Raw genomic sequence first — 21,000 nt, forward strand, 5'->3', positions numbered from 1 at the left:
AACGTCCCTGCACGCCTGCCTGTCTTGGGCGGCGCTCGCTGGGACGTGAGAAGTGAGGTACGTAGTAATGGTTTGGGGGGGTTTTTTTTTTGGTTTTTTTCTTTTTGCTTGTCTCGCTCCTTTTCCTCAACGTCCTTCTTCTTTGGCTGCCACTCACCTCCATCCAGGCATGCATCATCATCATCATCATCATCATCATCATCATCATCATCATCATCATCATCCTCCGCCGAAGGGTGTCTCAGGTACCGGATACTTTGGTTACTACGACCGATGCCACTCCACAACAGGGGAGGGGGAGGGGCAGGAGGAAGAGGATCTACCCGCCCGGACTACACATGCAGCGGGTCGTGAGCCGTGACAGCGGCAGCTGCCGAGCAAGCAAGCAAGGTTCATGTTGGGCGCGGACACACCACCACCACCCCTGCCCGCCCACCCGTCTGCCTGCCTGCTGGCCAATGCATGGGTCATTCAACGGTGTTGACTCGGGGGAGCCGCCAACCCGCCGTTTGCTGATCATGGTACCTGAGTTTGCGGCGCAGCCTTTTTTTTTTTTTATATGATGATGAGAGAGGCCTCGATCTGCCCCGCATGCTCCAGACGTGTGATTTGATGCCGGAGATGCGGACGATGAGCTGGCGAGGCGTTGCCCTCTTCACCGACGAGCACGATAACACGTCGCACGTCTTACTATCCACATACCAAGTTACTTCTTCGTACGTTGGTCGTGCGGGCGGGCGCCCATAGACGTGGTCATTTCAGGTCTCACCTGCCCTGTTTGTTGTTCGTCGCACGTCGTGAATCCCCTGCCAGACCTTTACACGAGCGATGTGGGTGGTACGAGGAGATCACTCGCAAGCCAAATTGGAATATTCAACTCGCAAGGTGGTTTCCATGTTGGGCGCTCCCGACATCCAACTGCCGTCCGGTGCGAAGCCAAGCCTCAAAACATCAAACTGGTAAAATTACAGCAGCAACGTTACGATAGACGTACGCAGTGGTAATATATAACATGGGGCATAGTTTGGGCGGTCGAGAACATCTTCCTGCATGCCCCAGCTGGCCCCCCACCTGAGTCTTCACCACTATGAAGAGTCGAGGCTCGTCGAAGAAGGGTGCGGCCCAGCAGGCCTGGAACGGTCCAAGGGACCCCAACATGAGACAGCAGATATGACGTTCAGCTTTTTATTTCCGAAGTTGTTGTCTACAGGTCTGGTACTTGGTTATAGAACTGAAGGCCGATATCGTGGAAGCTAGACTCACCCACAAGCGAGATGATGTGTCGCTGGTTGGACATCTGGTGAGACTTCAGCCAGGACAACCTGAGGGCAGCCACCCCAAGGTGTCACAAGTTAAAGTCGTTCAGGAGAACGGTCATTAGGCACAGAGTCGCGGGTGGTTGGTCACGTCACTCAAGAAATCGATAGAGACATTGCGCTACAGAATTGAAATGTGTGATAAAAGGCGGGCAAAATTGCCTCGGCAATTCTATGTGTCGATGTAATAACAAATGCTCTGCCATCCATACTTTTGACGCTCTCCTCGTTCAGTACACCTCAAGGACATAACGTCCCTCCTCCTTGAGCTTGTCAATCTCCTTCTTGGGGTCGACCTTCTTCCCGTTCGCCTTGGCGTCCTTCGCGATGGCTTCCTCCAGCACCTTTGTCACATCCGGCACAGGCCACGTCGGTCCGCACAGGTAGAAGCTGCCCTCCTCCTGGACGTACGCCTTGGCGATATCTCCGATGGTCTGGCGCATCCTGTCCTGAATGTAGATCTTCTGCGGCTGGTCGCGCGAGAAGGCACTCCCGATGAGCGTCACCACGCCGGCGGCCAGGTACGCCTCCCACTCCTCGCCGTAGAGATACTCTTCGCGCTGGTGGCGCGAGCCGAGGTACAGCAGGATCGCGCCAATCTCCTTGCCCTGGGCCTTTTGCATGGCACGGTACTGGACGAAGGCGCGGAACGGGGCCAGACCGGTGCCCAGGCCGGCCATGATGAGCGGGGCGGTGTCCTTGGTGGGGAGCTTCATGACCGAGGGCTTGACGGAGGCCGTGACGGCAGCGCCGGGCTGCAGGCGGGAGAGGTAACGCGTTGCGTGGCCATAGCGAGTGCGGCCCTTGGGATCGACCCAGTCGACGACGACAATCATGAGGGCGACGGAAGTGGGCGTCACGGCCTGCGCGGATGCGATGGAGTATTCGCGTCGCTTGAGCGGGCTCACGATCTTGATGAGGTCGTGGAAGCTGGGCCGTGCCGACTGGAACTCCTCCAGGATATCAACGTAGGTGTCGGTGTCAACGTCTGTACGGCGCTTCAGCTCCTCGGCACCGGCAGAGCTGCCCAGGGCCTCGAGCTTCTTCCTTTCGATGTCGTCGGTGGCGAACTCGGCCAAGGCCTCGTAGAACCGCTTGGGCGGCTTGCCGAGGATGTCGATGTTCTGCAGCAGGGCCTGGTGGACGGTGCGGACCTCGAGGGAGGCCGGGTCCTCGCGCGCGGGCACCTGGACGACCTCGGCGGGGTTGAGGCCGTACGACTTGATGAAGTCGTTGACCTGCTCCTCGTCGTTCTCGGCGTGGATGCCGAGCGCCTCGCCAATCTTGTAGGTGAGGCCGGAATCGCCGAGGTCGAATTCGATGTGGAAGATGTTGCGGTCGTAGTCGTGGGGAGTGAGGCGGCGGTTCTCCTTGACGCGGATCGTAGCCGTCTTGACGGACAGGTCTGGGCGCAGGTTGGATCGCGTCTCGTATGCGTCCTTGAAGACGATGCCACGGGCAGCCGCCTGCCAGTCCCGAAGCTCGAGCGTCTCCTCGCTCTCCTCCTTCCGGAACGAAACAAAGCTGTTGGTCTGGATGGTGGTGCGCAGCTGGGGCTCGTCGTAGTCGGCGGCCACCTCGGCCCATCCGGTAGGCACCTCGAGCTTGATGAGGCACTGGTTGGTGGCATCGACGCATTCCTCCAGGGTGGGCGGATGTCCCTCGACCAGAATAAGCTTGCCGATGCCCTCGTGAGACAGCTCAGGCTGCGCGACCTTGAGGAACGAAAGCTCGAGCAGCAGCTTCGACGACTGCGGGTCCTTCTCAAAAGCCGGAGAGTAGGCAACGTCCAGGACAAACACCTCAATGCCCCTCTCCTGAACGTCCTTTCGGAAATGGACGGGCAGTCGCTTCTCAACGTCCTCCTGCTTGAAGTTGGGCAGCTTGATAATGATGCTGCCCTGATCCGCGACGCTCTTGACGACGTCCACTTCCTTCAGCAGCTTCTCGTCGCCAACGACCGCAACGTCGGCGTTGGTAACCTCGTAGGGCGCCTCGAGCGCCTTCTTGGACGAGCGAACATCGGTCCGGACGACGCCGCCCTGCGTCAGGTTGTCAAAGGCAGTGTGCACGTAGACGTTGTTGGTCGACTCGCGGGACAGGACACTGCCGAGGACGGCCGGGGAGTAGAGAGCGACGGAGTCGTCCACGTCCCAGAAGGTGTACTGCCGAGCGCTGATGAGTGACGGCAGCGCCTTCGCCTCGCCGTCGTTGCCAAAGATCTTGTGCAGCGTGTTGACCAGGCCCTGGGGCGTCAAGGTCTGCGAGGGCGTGTACTTGATGTCCAGGACCTCGGGCTCCTCGTCGAACATGCCGGAGAAGGTGACGGCGGTCAGGACGTCGCCGTAGAGGGCGGACTGCGTGGCCTCGTCCGCGACGGCGACGTCGTCGCGAACCTGGCCGAGGACAGCAATGGTGCGTGCCGAGGCGGGTATGGCCTTGAGGAATGCCTCCTCGATGAAGGGACGGTAGACGCGGACGTTGATGACGCCGACCTTGGCCCCGTCTCGGGCAATCTTGGCGAGAGTCTGCTTGGCGACCTGCGTCTCGACGCTGCCGAACGCAACCAAAACGACGTCTGGGGTCTCGTGGCCGTGGTACTCGAACGGCTCATAGACCGTGCCGAGCTCGTCGTTGAACAACTTGAGGAGCTCGACGACCTTGCCCGCGGTGTCCAGGCGCTGGTTCAACTTGCCGGCCTCGGACGAGAGCTTTGTGTACAGGTCCGCGACCCCAGTCTCGCTCAAGGCATCGACGACACGCAGGGTCTCGCGCGCCACGCGGATGCCGTCATAGACATGGAGAGTAGGGACGACGGTGGCGAGGAGGGTCGCGAAGAGGGACATGTGCTGCGCCTCGTATGCCGAGGAGCTGGCGACGAGGCCGAGGCCCAGGTCTTCCGCCAACCTCAGCGCGGAGTCGTAGTTGGAGACGAGGCCCTCGTTGGCGGCGTAGTCGGCGGCCGCGACGTGGGCGACGAAGGGGCTGGAGAGACTGTACAGGAGCGACAGCTGGTCGAGGGTGCCGCGGAGCTGCTGCAGGCTCCCGGACGGGGCCAGCAGGGTCTGGGGGATGTGCCTCTTGGAGACGTCGAAGTCCGGGGAGAAGATGTACCCAAGGGCGAGGGCACCGGCGCCCGTGCGCGTCTGAAGCGGCAAGACCGAGGGCGTGTAGCCGTGTATGTTCTTGTTGTCCTCCTTGGTGGCGGTGGTGGCCCAATGCTTGGCGGCGATGTCGAGGTCGAACGTCTCGGGGGAGTAGGAGTAGATCTTGTCGGACAGCTTGTAGGCGACCTGCTGGACGAGGAGCTGCGCCGTCACGTAGGTCGGGCCGGAGATGGAGGCCAAGGGGGGGACGGGTTGGCCGAACGGCAGGCTCGAAGACAGGACCTCGAAGTCCGAAGACTTTTTGGTCTTGGAGGCGGCGGCGGCACTGCCGCTGGGTTCCTGGGCCTGAGGACTCATCCCGGGTATGGCAAGTTTGCAATGTGAGCAACCGGGGGGGAAGGGGAGGCGAGGCGACACTCGAGACGCTTTGTGGGCGAATCACGAGATATAAAGTCTGCCCAGGGCTCGACAGCAAGACCAGCAGTGGCAATCGCGTAGAATAGCGAGCCTACAAGAGTCTGCTTGCAAAAGACAGTCCCCTTTGGTGAGTAAGGATGACGAGTAGACGAGAGAGAGAGAGAGAAGGTTTACGAGGAGGCGCGTCTTCCTCCCCACGGCCAGGTAAACGCCTTGTTAGTTAAGCGACCACCCGAAGCCTCGGCCCTCTTTTTTTTTTCTTGCCCCGTCCCCCATGCCATGCTTAACCATTCGGTCCCCCATTCTTTTTGTTGCGAAAACACACACACGTCCCTTGTTAGAAACGGTCGGTGCTGGGCGCAGGAGGAATTGGTGATGTTCTGGCAGAATCACGCAATTGTCTAAAGCCGAAAGCGGCTTAGCGCCTATGATGCAAGAACCCCCGATCCGCCCTGTCGCTCCCTGTCGTTCCCTGTCGTTCCCTGTCGTTCGGGAAGCCCCACTTTTCCCCGACTTCCGTCGCCAGACTGCCGGGGGCCGCGCCCGACGGCCCGGCGACTTCCGCCACCTCGGGGTCAGAGGGCCGCTGGGTCTTTCTTGTTTTGCCTGCCTGGCTTCTTTGATTTGCTCAATCCTCCTGCCATGTCGTGCTCGAGATATCGCCGGCGCTCGGGGGGCGGGGGAGGGGGCCCCCCAAGCTGGAGAGCCCGCTGAGCCCGCGCGCGCTTCCGCATTCGTCCCGGCGACGGGCCGTGATTGGTGGTGGCCGAGCGCTTGTCGCAGCTTGCAAAGGGGGAACACAATCACCATCTTCATCAATCTGGATCCGGAGAGACATGTCGATGCAAAGGGGAGAACACTCGAGTACGCAACTATGCGTCAGGAAGTTATGCTAGGGCAGTGCCACTGGGGGACGAAAATAAAAGTTCTTCGGCGGTCTGGCTCGATACATGTCCTTTCTGCGCACGCACACCACACCCTTCGCCGTGGGCGCGCGCTCGTGACAGGGTATCCAGGATTGCCTCTCACACAGGGCCATTCCATTTCGAAGACGGCGCCTTTACTGTAGAATTTGTACATACAAATCAGCCCGAGTTACACTTTCACTAAGCCGTTGGGAGCTTGCCTCGCACCACGATACTTGTTGAACCCTTTGGTCTGCATCCTCAAAGATGCTGTGTGGATGGTCTGGCAATGATGCTTTCGTCTGTCCTTTGCGCGATCCGCTTCATCGCCGGCATGCATGCATGCACGCCCAGGCCACAAAATGCCAGACTTCATCCAGTTTCGCCCACAATGCGGGCCTGCTTGGGCACCCGCCAAGCCGTCCTCGCGCCAGGATCGTGCCTCTGCGCAGACGGCATCTACTAGTCGCTGCTTGAATGCGAGGCGGCGCGATGTACAGTATACTGGAGGGCATCGTTACCTTGGCAATGAACAAAGTATTGAACGGCACGCAATTGCGACGCACAAGAGCCTGCAGACGCTGGTCACGCTGGACGCTCTTTTGCTTCACTAGAACGAGATACTGCCCAGCGGTACGGTGCCTCAAAATCCTGTCCTGCAGGCTCATAGTTGGGGTGAGTGAGTGGCCAAGTGTGGTGGTAGTCAAACCAGGACCCTGCCTCCTGTGGACGCACAAGCCGCTCATCAATGCGCACAAAGACCTCGTCAGGCACTGGCGGCACCAACTGTCGGCATCCCAGGTTCCAGGTGGGTCCGCCCGTCTGTCGTTGGGCAACGTTCAAAGGTACTCGAGGATACTTGAAACTTGCAGCGGGAACGACTTTGCAGAAAGTATAAAACAGTACACGCGAGACCTCGCCTCTTGCTCAAACATCGTTCGACCGCGGACGTTCTTTCCGCCATCGCTCGACTGCAAGATCAAGATTGATAAAGTGCAGCATTAAAAATCTGATGCTACGCCGAGGGTTGCGTTTCAGCCCAACGGCTCGCATTTTTTTGCCAAGACGCAAAAAGCCCTCGAAAAAAAAAGGAGAATTTATCTGGCGGTTGACGTATCATCATTACAAGGCCTGCGACATTTGTGCGTAGTTGGCGAGCGAGCGTTTTTCGCGGCGTGCATAGTGCCACGCCCAAGGATCAGACGACGGGCAGTTTTCAGCATCTGGGGGAATGTTCAAGAAGAACGCCCCTCTTCCCTGGCTCTGTCATCATTCCCACAAACATTCATTCCATGACGTGTGTAACCGCCCCCCGTGAGGCGTCGATAAATGTCGTGGTCTCTCCTCGTCCCGTTCCGCTGCTTGATACTGCAGTGATACGTCCACTACACATCGTTCCTTCCCTGTACTGGCCCAGCAACATCACCGCCCGAGAACCGCTTCTGGTCATTGCATCCTGACTGGCCTAGACTTGCACATCAACCTTCTCCAAAAAAAAAAATACAAAAATACACAACTCCCGGCAACGGGCTGGGGGTCCTGGAAGAGCCCCCCCTTCCCTCCGACGCCATGGCCTCGTCGTCCGTCACCACCTCCTACCTACTCGGCAACCTGCACTGCCCGTCCTGCGTGGCGCTGATCAAGAGCCTTCTGCAAGATGTCTACGGTGACAAGGTCTTGTGGGTTTCGCCCAACGTGGTGACTTCCGTGGTCACTGTCGAGCACCAAGATGCATCCGCCGACTTCATTCGCCGCATGGGCAAAACGCTCGAGGATGTGGGCTTCGACATCTGCGCCGTCGACACCACTGCCAGCGTCGCTAGCGACGTCGAGAGCCTCTCCCAAGCCGAGCCAGGAGAAGGTAGCAGAATCGTGCCGCACCAGCAGAGTTACGGCACTTTTGACATATGGTCTCGTCTTTGGCGGAATAGGACCCCGCCAGTCGATTCACACGCATCCAAGGCCGCCGCGCACCTCGAGAACTGCGAGTCTTGCAAGGACGCTGCAGCACATGGCCAAGACCACCTATCCGAAGACCGGGTGGACCTCACTCGGAACCTTTCCTTTGCGTCTAGCATGAAGGACACCGGTAGTGCCGCATTCGAGGGCGTTGTCGTCGGCGACGATGGGGCATCTACCCCTCGACTACGGGCCGCAGTCTCTATCGGCGGCATGACATGCGCCGTCTGCGTCAACACAATCACCGACGAGATACAAAAGTACCCTTGGGTTTCCAAGGTTGTCGTCAATCTTGTCTCGAACAGCGCCACCATCGAGTTCACCGACCCGAATCGTACGCAGGACATCATTGATGCCATCAGCGATCTCGGCTACGACGCTGTCCTCGATTCCGTGGTTGATCTCAACGAGCAAAAAAAGGCTGAGAATTCGCGAGAGGTGGAGATCAAGGTTGATGGCATATTTTGCCCTCGTTGCCCCGACCGCATTTCACAAACTTTGAGAAACCTCGGCAAGTTGCGGGTGGAAGTCCTTAGCGAAGCCTCGATGCAAGTGCCCAGGGTCCGGATTCGCTACACCCCGAATGTCCCAAGCTTCACCATTCGGCATATTCTCCACGCCATCGAAGCCACGGACCCATCCCTTCGGGCATCTATATATCACCCGCCCACGTTGGAGGAACGTTCCAGGGAAATCCGAGCTCAGCACCAGCGCACCCTGCTTTACCGAGAGATTCTCACAATTATCTTGGCGATTCCTTCTTTTGTTCTGGGAATCGTCTACATGAGCCTGGTGCCTGATACGGACCATACCAAGCACTATCTGATGAAGCCTTGGGTCTCGGGCTTGAGTCGCCTCGAAATCATTCTTTTCGCACTGGCGACCCCCGTCTACTTCTTTGCCGCTGATGTCTTCCACGTACGGGCCGTCAAGGAGCTGCGGACTTTGTGGCGAGCTAACAGCCGCACGCCCCTTCTCGAGCGCTTCTACAAGTTTGGAAGTATGAACATGCTTATATCCCTCGGAACAAGCATTGCCTACATTTCTTCTGTGGCGCAGATGATTGCAGCGGCCGTCGCCAAGGAGAAGAAGGTGCCCGAGGGTAGCTTCTATTTCGACTCTGTCGTATTCCTCACCCTGTTCCTCCTTGCAGGCAGGTTGATCGAGGGATACAGCAAGTCCAAGACCGGGAGTGCCGTCGAAGAACTGGCTAAGCTTCGGCCCACCACGGCCCTTCTCGTCGACCAGACTGCCAAGGGAGAATCGGCGACCAAGACAGTTGACGTGGACCAGCTGGAGCACGGCGACCTCATCAGGGTTCCTCACGGGGCATCTCCCCCGGCAGACGCGGTCATTGTGGTCGGTGAGACCATATTCGATGAGTCTAGCCTTACTGGTGAATCACGCCCGATCAAGAAGGCTGTCTCCGAGCAAGTCTTCGCCGGAACAATCAACAAAGGGAACGCTATTACGGCACGCATCACGGGGACTTCTGGAAAATCAATGCTAGACCAAATCGTCGAAGTGGTTCGCGAGGGTCAGACGAGACGGGCTCCCGTCGAGCAGATCGCAGACCTCATGACATCGTACTTTGTTCCCGTCATCACTCTGGTGGCCATCATCACTTGGGTTGTCTGGATGATACTCGTCTTTACTGGCAAAGTGTCTGACGACGAGCTCGACAACTCTGGGGGCAGAACGGCCTTTGCCTTCCAGTTCGCCATTGCCGTCTTCGTGGTCGCCTGCCCCTGTGGCTTGGCCCTTGCGGCGCCCACTGCCATATTCGTCGGAGGTGGCATCGCAGCAAAGCACGGCATCCTCGCGAAGGGCGGTGGTGAGGCGTTCGAGAAGGCTAGCAAGATTGACTGTGTTGTCTTTGACAAGACTGGTACGCTCACGATGGGCGGTGAGCCCCAGATCACCGACTCCATCATCTTCCCAGACGGCGCGATCGAGGGCGTAGATGAGCAGACGCTCCTGTCAGGGCTCAAGGCGGTCGAAGAAAACAGCAGTCATCCGATCGCCAAGGCCATTGTGGCCTTTTGCGGAGAAAAGAAGGCGGCGTCGGAGTTGGGGCAGGTCGAGGAAATCCCAGGCAAGGGCATGAAGGCGACGTACAAGAACAAGGAGCTTGACATTGCGGTGGGCAACGAGCATCTGATGCGAGATCTCTCGGCTTCACTATCGGAGAAGGTCATTGATTGTCTGCAGGGCTGGAAGGCCGAGGCCAAGTCTGTCGCCCTTGTCGCCATGAAGCACCATCAGGACCCATCATGGACGATTGCAGCCATCCTATCTATGGCCGACCCCATCCGGCCGGAGACGGGTGCGGTCATCGCGGCGTTGCAGGCAAGGGGCACACAAGTATGGATGCTATCAGGCGACAACGTGACGACGGCGAAGGCCGTGGCTCAGCGCGTGGGCATCCCCTCGTCCAACGTTCTCGCCGAGGTGCTGCCCTCGGAAAAGGCGGCCAAGATCACGTACCTCCAGGCAACACTGCACGCCGGTCACTCGCGCTCCATCCGTCGGCGCCGTCACGGCTACACGACGCGTCGCGCCATGGTGGCCATGGTCGGGGACGGCATCAACGACTCGCCGGCCTTGACGACGGCGGACATTGGCATCGCCATCGGGTCAGGCAGCGACGTGGCCATCTCGAGCGCCGACTTTGTGCTCGCGACGTCGAGCCTCCCCGCGGTGCTTACACTGCTCGACCTCAGCCGCACCGTGTTTCGCCGCATCACCACCAACTTTGGCTGGGCCGTCGTCTACAACATGCTCGCCGTGCCCATCGCCGCCGGCTGCTTATACGCCGTGCGGACGGGCTCGGGCGCCCACGTCCGCCTCGACCCGGTGTGGGCGGCCCTGGCCATGGCCCTGTCGAGCATCAGCGTCGTCGTCAGCAGCCTGTGCTTGAGGTTGAGGGTGCCCTGGATCGGGTTTCGGCACACCCCCATTGCTACGGCTGAGCGGCCGCAAGGCTGCTGAGGCCTCGGCGGCGGCTTGCGTCTTTGACGAAGATGAAGTGGATGATGGTGGCGTGCATGTCGCCGCCAGCCACGGCCAGATCAGGCATACTGCTGATATTTTGGTCGCGGGCCGTGACGTCTTGCTTCCTTTTTTGTTTTTCATTAAATCATTCAGCCCATGCAGTCGGCGCGTTTGTTGGCTGCCAGTCGGTCGGTCAGCCGTGATGACCATCAGCGTTGCGAAAGGAAAACAAGAGTTGATAGTCGATACCCTAGCATAGATAATTCTAGTTGTCATCATTACTGCTTTCTTCACTGTCATCATCCTCGAGGATCTTGTCTGTTTTTCTATAAACAGACAGCCCTGGCGCCGCCGCCGCTCCTCCACACCCCCTCCCCTGCACGTTGGGCTGTCACTCGCGTGTCCTGCTGCACGTCGCCGCCTGTTGTGTCAGCCGCGTTCCCTTCCCTCCCCCCGGTCCGGCTGGTGCTGCTGCAGCCCGTTCGTTCAGCTTACTTTTGCCAAATATGGAAAACCAGGGCTGGAGGGGGAGGGGTTATGCAGCGGGAGAGTGGGCACGGAGTCACGACACCGGGTGCTTATGCGGGCTTGTGAAGGGCCAACGGGGGGGCATAGGGAAACGAACGGGTTGAATTTTGCCGTGGTTGTTCGGATAGGTAGGTGTCATTGTGACGCCGTTCCTGGTGGTTGAAGAGGTTGGGGTCGTCGTGGCAGGCAGGCAGGCAGGCAGCCTACTAGTTACATACACAACTAGCTAGCCACAGGCACCGAAGCCGCTTCCGCTTTCGCTCCCGCCAGGTGGAAGGTGAGGTGATGTGAGGCTCGTCCATGCAATTGTTCGTCCCACGCAGCCCGCCCCCGCTGGTCTTCATCAAAGGCCCGCCCGCCGCTTGCCCGCCGTGCAGTCAGTCAGTCTTTCGTGCATGCGAATATTATATCGCCCCCCCAGCAGCCGGCGTCAAAAATTCACCACCCCCTTGGACCCCCCTGTCCTGCTCCAAATAAACCGGTGTTGTAAGTGTGTGTGAGTGTGTGTGTGTGTGCTTCGTACATCTGCGCAGTCCGACCGTTGGTCAGCGCACAATGGGAGGAGCCCTGTCGCCGGGAAACTAATAACCAACCAACCTGAACTTGACGACGACGGCGACTACGACGACGACGACGACGACGTGTAAGCAAGCAGCCCCCGTTCGCCGCGGCCGTTATGTGAAACCTTCCTGCGCATTCATTTATTCTTGGCGACTTTGTCTTTGTCTGGCGGTTGTCGACGAGGCCACCGGGCGTAGCCACACGAGTCACGGAAAACTCTCCTCAACTCCGGCAAGCACAGCTCGGCCACCCGCCCGTCCGCCCGCTCGCTCATACACCGCGCGGCCCCCTTCCTCCTCCTCCTCCTCCTCCTCCGGGTGCCGCCGGCGCTTCCGACTCACCGACGACGACGACGACGACGACGACGACGACGACGAGGCCGACGGGGGCCCATACCATAGACGTGGGCGTCGCCGAAGCGCATATTGACTGACGCCCTGCCTGCCTGCCTGCCTGCCTGCCTGCTGAGGCGGGCTTATCGGTGAGCGCGCATGACGTCTTCTGCTTTGCCCCCTCCTTCTCACTCCCCCCGCCCCCTTTCACCGTCGTTTCGCCAGATTGATGCGTCGTGGCGGTACTCTATCTATCCATATGGGGCTCCCCCTCCCCCTCCCCCTCCTCCTCCTCCTCCTCCTCCTCCTCCTCCTCCTCCTCCTCCTCCTCCTCCTCCTCCTCCTGTAATGAACAACCACCACCACTTCCCAAAAGGTTAGCTTTTTCCTACATGGGTAATCTACCTATCCCAGGCGCAGGCGCGCGCAGCCGTGGCGGGTCGGGTGTGTATATCCTCCCCTCCCCTCCCCCGCCAAACTGCGCCCGTCCGCCTGAGACCAGGTGGGGAGGGAGGAGGGGCGCACGGGAGGGGGTGCGTGAATTGAATAGAAGAGAGAAAGAAAGGGCAAAAATATAAGGCGAAAATGAGCTCAGATTCAAGGTTCGGACGTCGCAGATAGGATTTCTCGCTATCCTGACCGTTTTCGTGCAGGGCGTTGCTGCGTCGCTGGTTGGGGACGGACAAAAATCTAAGTAAGATGCCACAAAAAAAAAGAGTCAGCAAGCCCGCCCAGCCCGCCGGCTGGGGCTGCGCCTCCGGCGCGGCGACTTACATACCTTGTAGCATTACCTCCAGGGCTACGAATCCACCGGCCGCTTCGGAGTCATGGGGCTGGCTTGCTCGGTTGCTCGGAGGCCGGTCCGGCGGCGCGCCAGTTGCAGCACCACGGTGATCAGGCTGACTGACACCAGACACTGGCATGCTGTGATGTGTCGTCAAGTACGTAGTAGAGTCATTCACCATCGCCAAGGCTGTCTGTTACCATGCGCTGCGTGCAGGGTCTTACGAAGCAGTCATGCGTCACCAGAGAGATAGAGTTTTAGTTTTTTTTTGCAATTCATGCAAGCCCGCCAAGGCTCTTTATATTGGTGTCTTTCTAGAAGAACGATCTGTCTACCTTTCACAGCCCAGTCAAGGCAGTCACTGTAGGAAAGCCTCCTTCGTCCGTGTAAAATCCAGTCCATTGCCCATCGTCACCAACGACTCCTGTGTTTCCTTCCCTGCCGAGGTATTTCCAACCATCATTCCCTTACCCACTGGTACAGCTGGAAATGCAGAAGCGAGCCCAAAAAAAATGAGAAAGAAATTATCCTTAACGCCCGTGTGATGACCTGCCACCTGTTCACACATGATATCTCTGTAACGCCTGTGTTGGACGCATTAGGTGTAGAGGCAACCGCCGGTGGTGACATGTCTGAAAATGAGATTGGTGTATCAATGCTGCGCGCGATCCCGTGTCCCGTCCTGGGGAGCACGAGTCGCTCCAAAACGCCGTCGCAACGCCATGCTTTTTCTTTCTGATGATGCAATGTATGAAACAAGGAACTCGGGTGATGAAATCAAAACGCCGCAACCCGAGGGGTGAGGAGTTTACACGCTCATCGAACAGCGACGGCACCGCCGAGTAGCCGTCCCCACATACCCCGTTTGTGACGCTTCTTGGCCGGACCTTCGTGAAGCTCGTGGTACTGCTCGACAGAAATCTCGTACGGTAGCATCCGTGCACTCGAGGGCGCAGGGACGACCCTGGCCATGTCGGTGTCAATGACGACCGGGGACCCATAAAGGCTGCCTTGGCGGGTGGTGTACGAGTACGCCTCGCCATCCGATCCCAGGGGGGTGTTCGAGCGAGACTGCTGTCGGCTCGAGGCGATCGAGGAAGCGTATGAGCTAGCTGAGCTGCTGTAGGTGAGGCCGGGTGGTGTGACAGAGCCTCCGCTCGTGGCACGGAGGTGATCGGGGCTCGGGTTGCGGGACCGTGAGGCGCCTCTAGACGAAATGGGGCTCGGATAGCGCGTGGCGGCAGCGTAAATCTCCTGCTGCCGGCGCTTCTCTTCCCGCTGACGCATTTTGCGGGCGTGTCGTTCGGTTATCCTAATACGGCATGGCTCGAGGAAGGAGTCCAGCTCCCGGTACAGATCCTGCTCCGAGATGCGCAGCTCCCACTCGAGGAGGAAGAGAAGTTGCTTCTCCATGAGGTTCACCTCGGTGCGGTTGAAGCCGAAGCTGTACACGTCGGTGTTGATGTGAGTGTAATTGGCCCAGTGCTTGTTCTTGGGTGAGCTATCATTGAGATACTTGGCAGCCAAGATGAGCGAAGCCAGGAAGATGCGGTGGGTGGTGCACCGCAGGCCGCGAGCCATGGGCTGCAGCTTGGACTTGAGCCGCGTCAAGTAGACCAGAGTCGACATGAGCGTCGGCACCTGGACGTTTGAGGAGACGACGAGCTGGGTGATAAACTCCTCGAGCGTCGGTAGGCCGTCTTCGACAGGTCGGGCGGATCGCGAGTCGGAGGGGCTCCTGGGAGGAGTCGGCGGCAGGTCCTGGCCCTTGGACGAAGCCGGAGACAGGACCGTCGAGTCGCAGGTGATGACATTGTGTGCGGCGTCGGCGAGATAGGATATCATCTCGCGGCTGACGGGCTGGTAGACAAACTGCTCGAGAGCAGCCTTGTTGAGCTCGTCCATGGTGAGATGCCGCGAAGCCATCTTGGGCATGGGTGTCGACGGCCTTGTGCGAGGGTCGGTATAAGTTGAGGTGGGGGGGGATGCGAGATCGCAGCGGCACAAGGAAGCGGATGGGGCCGGCGATGTGTTATAAGACTTTGGCCTCTCGAGCCGAGGCGGGGGGGGATGGGATGGGGAAGGGGAAGAAAAGGAAGGGAGGGAGGAGGACGAGTGATTGATATGTCAGACAATGAACGGATGGGATGGGATGGATACGAGTACGTAGGAGGTACTATAGGGGAGGGCAAACTCCAAGGCTCATGTGGCCTCTTGGCTCGGGACAAGTGACCAGCAACGAGGCCTGTGGGCTTTCGTCAGTGTGTGACGTTGGGGGCACGAGGCTGAGTCCACAAGGAGCGTTCAGAGCCACAGGGGGGCGACCGCCGGGTGCCAGCGGCAGCGGGGGATGCCTGCGGTGGCTGCTGCAGGGGGTCCTCAGGATGGCTCCGTGAGGGCGGACGGGAGGGATGGGAGGGACCTGACCGGGCGACACGAAGTACGCGGGTGGGCCAAGGGAGGCGGTACCTAAGACAGCCTAGGGCAGCGGAGGCGGTACGGCCGGGGCCAAGGGGCGCAGGTACTGCACCCTTTCAGGCGGGTAGGGTTCCAAGCCAAGGTTGGGCCGGGGACCACGAGGCGTGGAGGGGGTGGGAGGGCCGCTGAGATCGCAACTAGCGGCCAGGCCGACAGGGGTCTGGGTCCAGCAGGGGGGTGGGATCGCTCGACAGCCAGTTGCGATTTAGAGTTGGCTGAAGGGGGATCTGTCAGCAGGGGGTGTGCGACTGCCAGCGGGTCCAAATGCCGACGACTCGTTCGACCTGAGGGAGGCGGGCGTGAGCAATGCTGCGGGCTCCGTTCACCGGGAAGCGAGACGGAGAATGCAGGCGGAGTCGGGTGGCCGGCCGACCAAGACGCCCGAGTGATGACGACTGCGTCGAACGTGAGATACCGGGAGGTCGGGACGCGGCAAACAACGGCCGACCGCAAGAGTCAGCCACGGATCGATGCTGGGACGGGCGGCGGTGGTTCTGTGGTGGTGGCGAACAGGACGCGAATCTGTCGTTCCCAAAGTGGTCAGGAAACTGGGGTTGCTGGATTCGTGGTTGTGGCTGGGGCGATCCGCTGGTGGGTTGGCTCCGACGGCGCCGTGTGGCTTTTTTCGGGTGCTGCGCTGCGAGCGCGGGCGGAGTGCCTCTCAAAGAACGAGACCTGGCTGAGCGAGTCAGGTGACTGGGGAGACCAGCTGCGCCGTGCGCTGAGGAGGCGATGATGAGAAGCCGTCAATGCCGACGACTTGGGCAACACACAAAGAGCGTGAGACGGAGCAAAAAAGAAAATTGACGTCGAGTTTCGAATAAAGGAAAAAAGTCGCGAGTAGCGAACGGACTTTGGTCGCCTTTTAATCAAGCTGCACGACGAACAAGGCCAACAACAACGCTTGGGGCGCGGTTTGCCGTTGTCAAGTCTCGATACGAGTCGAGTTCGCCAAACGGTTGGGCCTGCGGACGCTGAGCGTGGCTGCCGAAAAGTCCGGAGGTGGCTCGCTGGAGCTCCGCTTCAGGGCTGCAGTGGCGCTGGTTGGTGCCTTCCGATGAGCAGACGGGGGGGTTAAGTTAGCCTTCCGAGCCGGCGGAAGAGCGTCGCGAGCTGAGGGAACGGGGCAGTGAGTGAGCGAGTGAACGAGCGAGAGTGTGAGTTTCCGATAGGAACGATTGCGTTGCAGGCGCTGGACTGCGTCGGTGCGCTTGAGACGACCACTGGCGATCTCGTTTATCGCCCCCGTTGGGACTGGCGTCGTCTGGTTTGGCGCGTTTCTCCTTTGTTTCCTCTAATGCACGCTGCGTGCGTGCAAGTGTTGCTTCTGGCTGCTGTTGCTGCTGCTCAACAAGCGACTGTCTGTCGTGTGCGTGAGAAACAAGCGAAGAATTAGACTGGTGGTGGAAGGCGAGGCTTGTTCAATGCTGCAGAGCGAACGAAAGAGCGAGCGTCTGGCGAAGGCGAAAAGAGCACCGTTGAATCGCGAAGCGATGCGATAAAAATGGCGTCGTCCGTTTAATGAGCGCGAGGATGCCACAAGCAAAGTCGCGGGCGGAGCGAAACGGCAGGGTTTGCGAGCGGTGCTTTTGATGCCGCGTGTGACGGTGTGTGTGGTGTCAGACTCTTAGGGGGGGGTCCCCAGTGGCGCTTGCACTGTGCTGTGCGTTGTGCTGCTGCCGCCCAGTGAAGTGCGTGCGGGAAGGGAGTGAGTGAGGTGCGTAATAATGCCTCTGTCAGGGCGTGTAGTGTAGTTACAGTCCCCTGTAAGCAAGCTGTCGGTGGTGACGAATGCAAAGGAGGATGACAATAGCCTCTCTGCAAACAAAGAGGATGCGGCGTTATATAGAAACAAACGGTCCAAGCAGCCTCAGTGCCCTTGCTTCTAATATCTCGGACGGGCAGGAAGAACCAAAGGGGGGTGGTGAGAGGAGGTTGGCGGTGGCCTGCCGTCTCTGGCACAAGCGGAGGCGAGGGGTCGGGGGAGAGGGGATTGGAATCCAGCACCGAATACTGGCTTGCACTTTGATCGAACGAGGATGGGGCCAGCCCCGGTTCGATAATTAGGGGCGAGCGAGGAATAAGGAAAAAAGGGGGCGCGCCGCGTGCTCTTGGTCCTGCAGGCCGTTTTCCTTTGTGTGTTCGATTACTGCTCGTGCGGTGCAGCTGCAGACGCAAAGCAAAGCAAAGCAAATCAAAAAGTCGGCCCGGCCGTTTTTCTGTTCGCGGCAGGTGGTCGAGCTCGGCGTCGGCCAGTGGGCTGGCGGCGTTGGGAGATGGGGACGGCGGTAAGGAGGGGCCGTTTTCTTTGGCGCCCTGTTCGGTCTGGTGGTATATCGTTTCTTGACGTCCGTGCTGTGCTCGTCGCCGTTGTCGTCGTTATCGAGGGCGGGGAGCGGGGGAGAGAGAGGGGGGGGGACAATGGCGCCGAAATGGGAAATGGGGACAAGCCGGTCAAATCTTGCTCCCTTGCCAATAGTAGTGTTCTCTGTAACTGCAGCGCTGGTTGGAATTCCTCCTCTGTCCCGGCAGAAGATGGAATGGGGCAATTCGACACGCAAGGGCCGTTCTAGTGGACAGACTAGTTACCAGGCCAGGAAGAACAATGCTCGACCGATGGGGGCCCAGGGCGGGCGGGCGAGAGGGCGCTTTAATAAAGCCGAATACTGGGCAGTTTATTGCCTGCCTTGCTTTGCAGTATAGATGGGATCTTATGGACCTTTGTTGCGTGGTGCTCCAGCCAGATCCATGCAAGTTCGCGCTGCATCTCTACCTCAGACGGTAGACGCATGAGGGCAATTCTACAGGACGGGGGCCACGGGCCAGGCCACGGCTTGCCCTGGAAATAGACAAGAGCAGGACCGCCTGGGCTGTCAGTGGCCAGCCGTGGTTTGTTGTTTTGTTTTCTTTGCCCGTTGTGCGTTCAGCCCTGGATCTTTGGAGCGCTGACGCAACCGCCGTCGTCCAACGAAACGTCTGCAACCGCCTCGACCTGATGTAGTTCTCTCGGCCCACCCGTTCTCAGTGGTGCCAGCGTGTCGCCCGCCCCCCGGCCAGGGCATGGAGGGGCCTGGCATCATCATCAGGGGAGCTGGGAACCTACTACTGGCGGGAATGGCTGGAAGCTGGAGGACTCCACCGGGGGGGGAATCCCGCCGTACTGCCCACTGCGGGTACCTACGCTAGGCCACTCCCCACCGCCGTTCGACGGCGTGTCGCCCGCCTCTGACTGGCTGTGGCATCGCCACCGCCCAGCGCCGTGGAGGGCACCCCCCAGAGCCATGTCATTGGTCAGGCGCTTCTGCATCGTGAAACGCGACCAGTTCATTCGCCTTGAAACGCGGCGCCCATCCGATCCTGAGACTCTCCTTTTTTTCCTGGATGGATGGCAGTGCCTGGGTTGGGAGCCAATACTGCACATTGCATTCATAGGTAGTAACTACTCGTCCCCCTTCCCCCCACGTCCAGCTTCACATGCAGACGACCATCCTCATCCGGCGAGTCCGCACCCGCCCACCAGTCCGTGTGTGTCCGAGTGTCGGCCGTCAAGACTTGGGGTGAAGCAATCCGCAGGCCGCCCCTTGGGGCGCGAGGCTGTGCTGGGATTCACTTGCCGCTGTTCGTCCTTGTCATCTGCAGGAGTGTATGTACGAAGTAGGTAGGTAGGTACCTAGCTTGGCAAAGGTCGTGTTTGTTGCACTGGATGCGGCTGCTATTCTTGTGCCCGTATCCATCTGCTGCTGCTGCTGCTGCTGCTGCTGCTGCTTGCATATCGGGCTCCTGGTTGGCTGGTTCAGGGCAGGCTTCACGCCGGCGGGCGCTTTTTGTTTCCCGGCTGCTTGATGCAAGTGATAGACCGCACGCAGCCAAAATGTATAGCCCGGCGGCGTGTGAGGGTTGCGCTCGACGCCGGGGCCAACTGGGCAGCAATCGGGGTACGTACATGGAGAGCCTCAATCACGAATGGTTGGGCTTGAATGTTGATGTACCACTACGAAGTACGGACTGTACGGTCTGTACGTGACATGACGACTCGACATCGTTTTGGCAGGACAGCCGGGGCTCCTGCGAGCCACTCGATCTTGCATGGCGTCCGATGCAGGGGGCGGACGGCTTCAGCCTGGCGCCCCAATACCAGCGTCCAGCGAGGGCAGGAGGAGTCGCTGCCCGTACGCAATGATAAAACGCCCTTTGATGCGGTCAAGGTCCGCAGTCGGTGGTCAGCGGTGAAGACCTCGTGCCTACTAACCTCCTTCACAGAACCGTAGAGGTTAGTACTAGCAGGATGTCTGGGAATCCAAAGTGCGTGCAGCTTCGTGAACGTGGCGACTAAGACAGGCAAAGGCTCGCGGCACGGCATCATTAAGCTGTAGCAGCGATCAAATAGTCCGCCGGGTTGGCCGTCTTAAAAGTAAGATGAGTAGATCGTCAAGCTGCATATTTTGTAATGGCGTCGCCTGCCTTTGCGGTCAGACCTCTTCCGTCCTGCGTGCGGGCTTGTCTGTCGCCGGCCGGTGGTGTCGTTGAGCTTGCAGCGTCGGAGCCAATGCAGGGGGGATTTGGACCCCTGGACAAGGCCCATCTTCCACGACCCTGCCATTGAACTGATGAACCATGCCCTCGACTCCCTTGGGAAAGAGCCACTCGGGAGGTGCCGCCGCCCTCGAGTCGGCTCAAAGTCGAAAGATAGGTAATCATGGAAATCACTCCGATTCAACTCTAAGCCACGGCGCCGTCTCCGCCATGACCGCCTGGACAGCTGCCGCCCGCCCAACGGCAGCCATCTTCATTCGTCTTCTTTCGGGGGCGTCGTAGACCTGTCACAGATTCACGAGCTGGAATCCGTAGTTGGTCATGTACGGAGTTGCGGTTACGTAGTCGATGACAACGTACTCATAACGCTACGTACTACTTTTACTCCCTTGGTAGGTTCACGTCGGCCAATTTGGAAGTCGGGCCCGTTCGCGACACCCTTCATGATGCGACCTGGCGTCAACCCACGCCCTCGCCATGTCTCAGCACCCCGCCGCCATTGTCGGGCCCAAGTGCACTCAGCAGGCGCACGTCCAAGGCACCTCCATTTAGCACGCTCTCTCCGCCGCAGCATCATCCCGCCTCTCGCTGGTATGGACGCACACACACAAAAGGCTATGGTTATGGTGGAGGAAAGGGGTGGGCACGGCCACGTTCACATGGCAATGGGAAAGTCAGACACACACACACACACACACGGATGACAGGTTGGTGCACCTACGGCGATTCCTCTTGGCCTCTCTTTTCTTGGGGGTGGGGAGGGGGTCTTTTTTGGCAAATTGATGAATGGCGCCCAGCTCACTGGATCGTGGCCCTTTTTCTTAAAAAAAAGGGTTGCATCCCGGCTGCTCATGCTCGGGCGCTTTCGGTTCGGCGAGTTCCATTGCCAAGGGTGACATGGGATCGTGCCTACACGAGGAAGGAGGAATAGAAATGTGACGTCCCGCCCCCCGGAATGACGGCGCGCTGCGCGGCAACGGATGATCAGCCAGACAGACAGGCAGACAGCGACAGACAAATCAATTCGCCTTTGAGCCAAGCCCGCGACACACTCACACGGCTCGTGAACCAAGCCTCCCTTGGACT

The 21,000-nt window shown here is 59.3% G+C and overlaps 3 protein-coding genes across 3 annotated transcripts; 1 reads left to right on the top strand and 2 right to left on the bottom strand.

The window, feature by feature from the left end:
* Positions 1-1,435: 1,435 nt before the first annotated feature.
* On the bottom strand, positions 1,436-5,167 carry MET10 (Assimilatory sulfite reductase (NADPH)). Its single transcript, XM_047990149.1, has one exon. It carries the CDS (start codon positions 4,778-4,780, stop codon positions 1,547-1,549), a length of 3,234 nt encoding a protein of 1,077 aa, XP_047846155.1. The 5' UTR covers positions 4,781-5,167; the 3' UTR covers positions 1,436-1,546.
* Positions 5,168-7,042: 1,875 nt separating this feature from the next.
* JDV02_008540 (uncharacterized protein) lies at positions 7,043-10,982 on the top strand. Its single transcript, XM_047990150.1, has one exon. The coding sequence runs from the start codon at positions 7,315-7,317 to the stop codon at positions 10,693-10,695; it is 3,381 nt and encodes a 1,126-aa protein (XP_047846156.1). The 5' UTR covers positions 7,043-7,314; the 3' UTR covers positions 10,696-10,982.
* Positions 10,983-13,719: 2,737 nt separating this feature from the next.
* On the bottom strand, positions 13,720-14,838 carry PCL1 (PHO85 cyclin-1; the record flags this gene model as incomplete). The annotated part of the gene is made up of 1 exon (XM_047990151.1): positions 13,720-14,838. The coding sequence occupies one exon, from the start codon at positions 14,836-14,838 to the stop codon at positions 13,720-13,722; it is 1,119 nt and encodes a 372-aa protein (XP_047846157.1).
* Positions 14,839-21,000: the final 6,162 nt, after the last annotated feature.

This window comes from Purpureocillium takamizusanense, chromosome 8 (genome assembly GCF_022605165.1).
Source record: "Purpureocillium takamizusanense chromosome 8, complete sequence".
NCBI classification, from domain to species: Eukaryota; Fungi; Ascomycota; class Sordariomycetes; order Hypocreales; family Ophiocordycipitaceae; genus Purpureocillium; species Purpureocillium takamizusanense.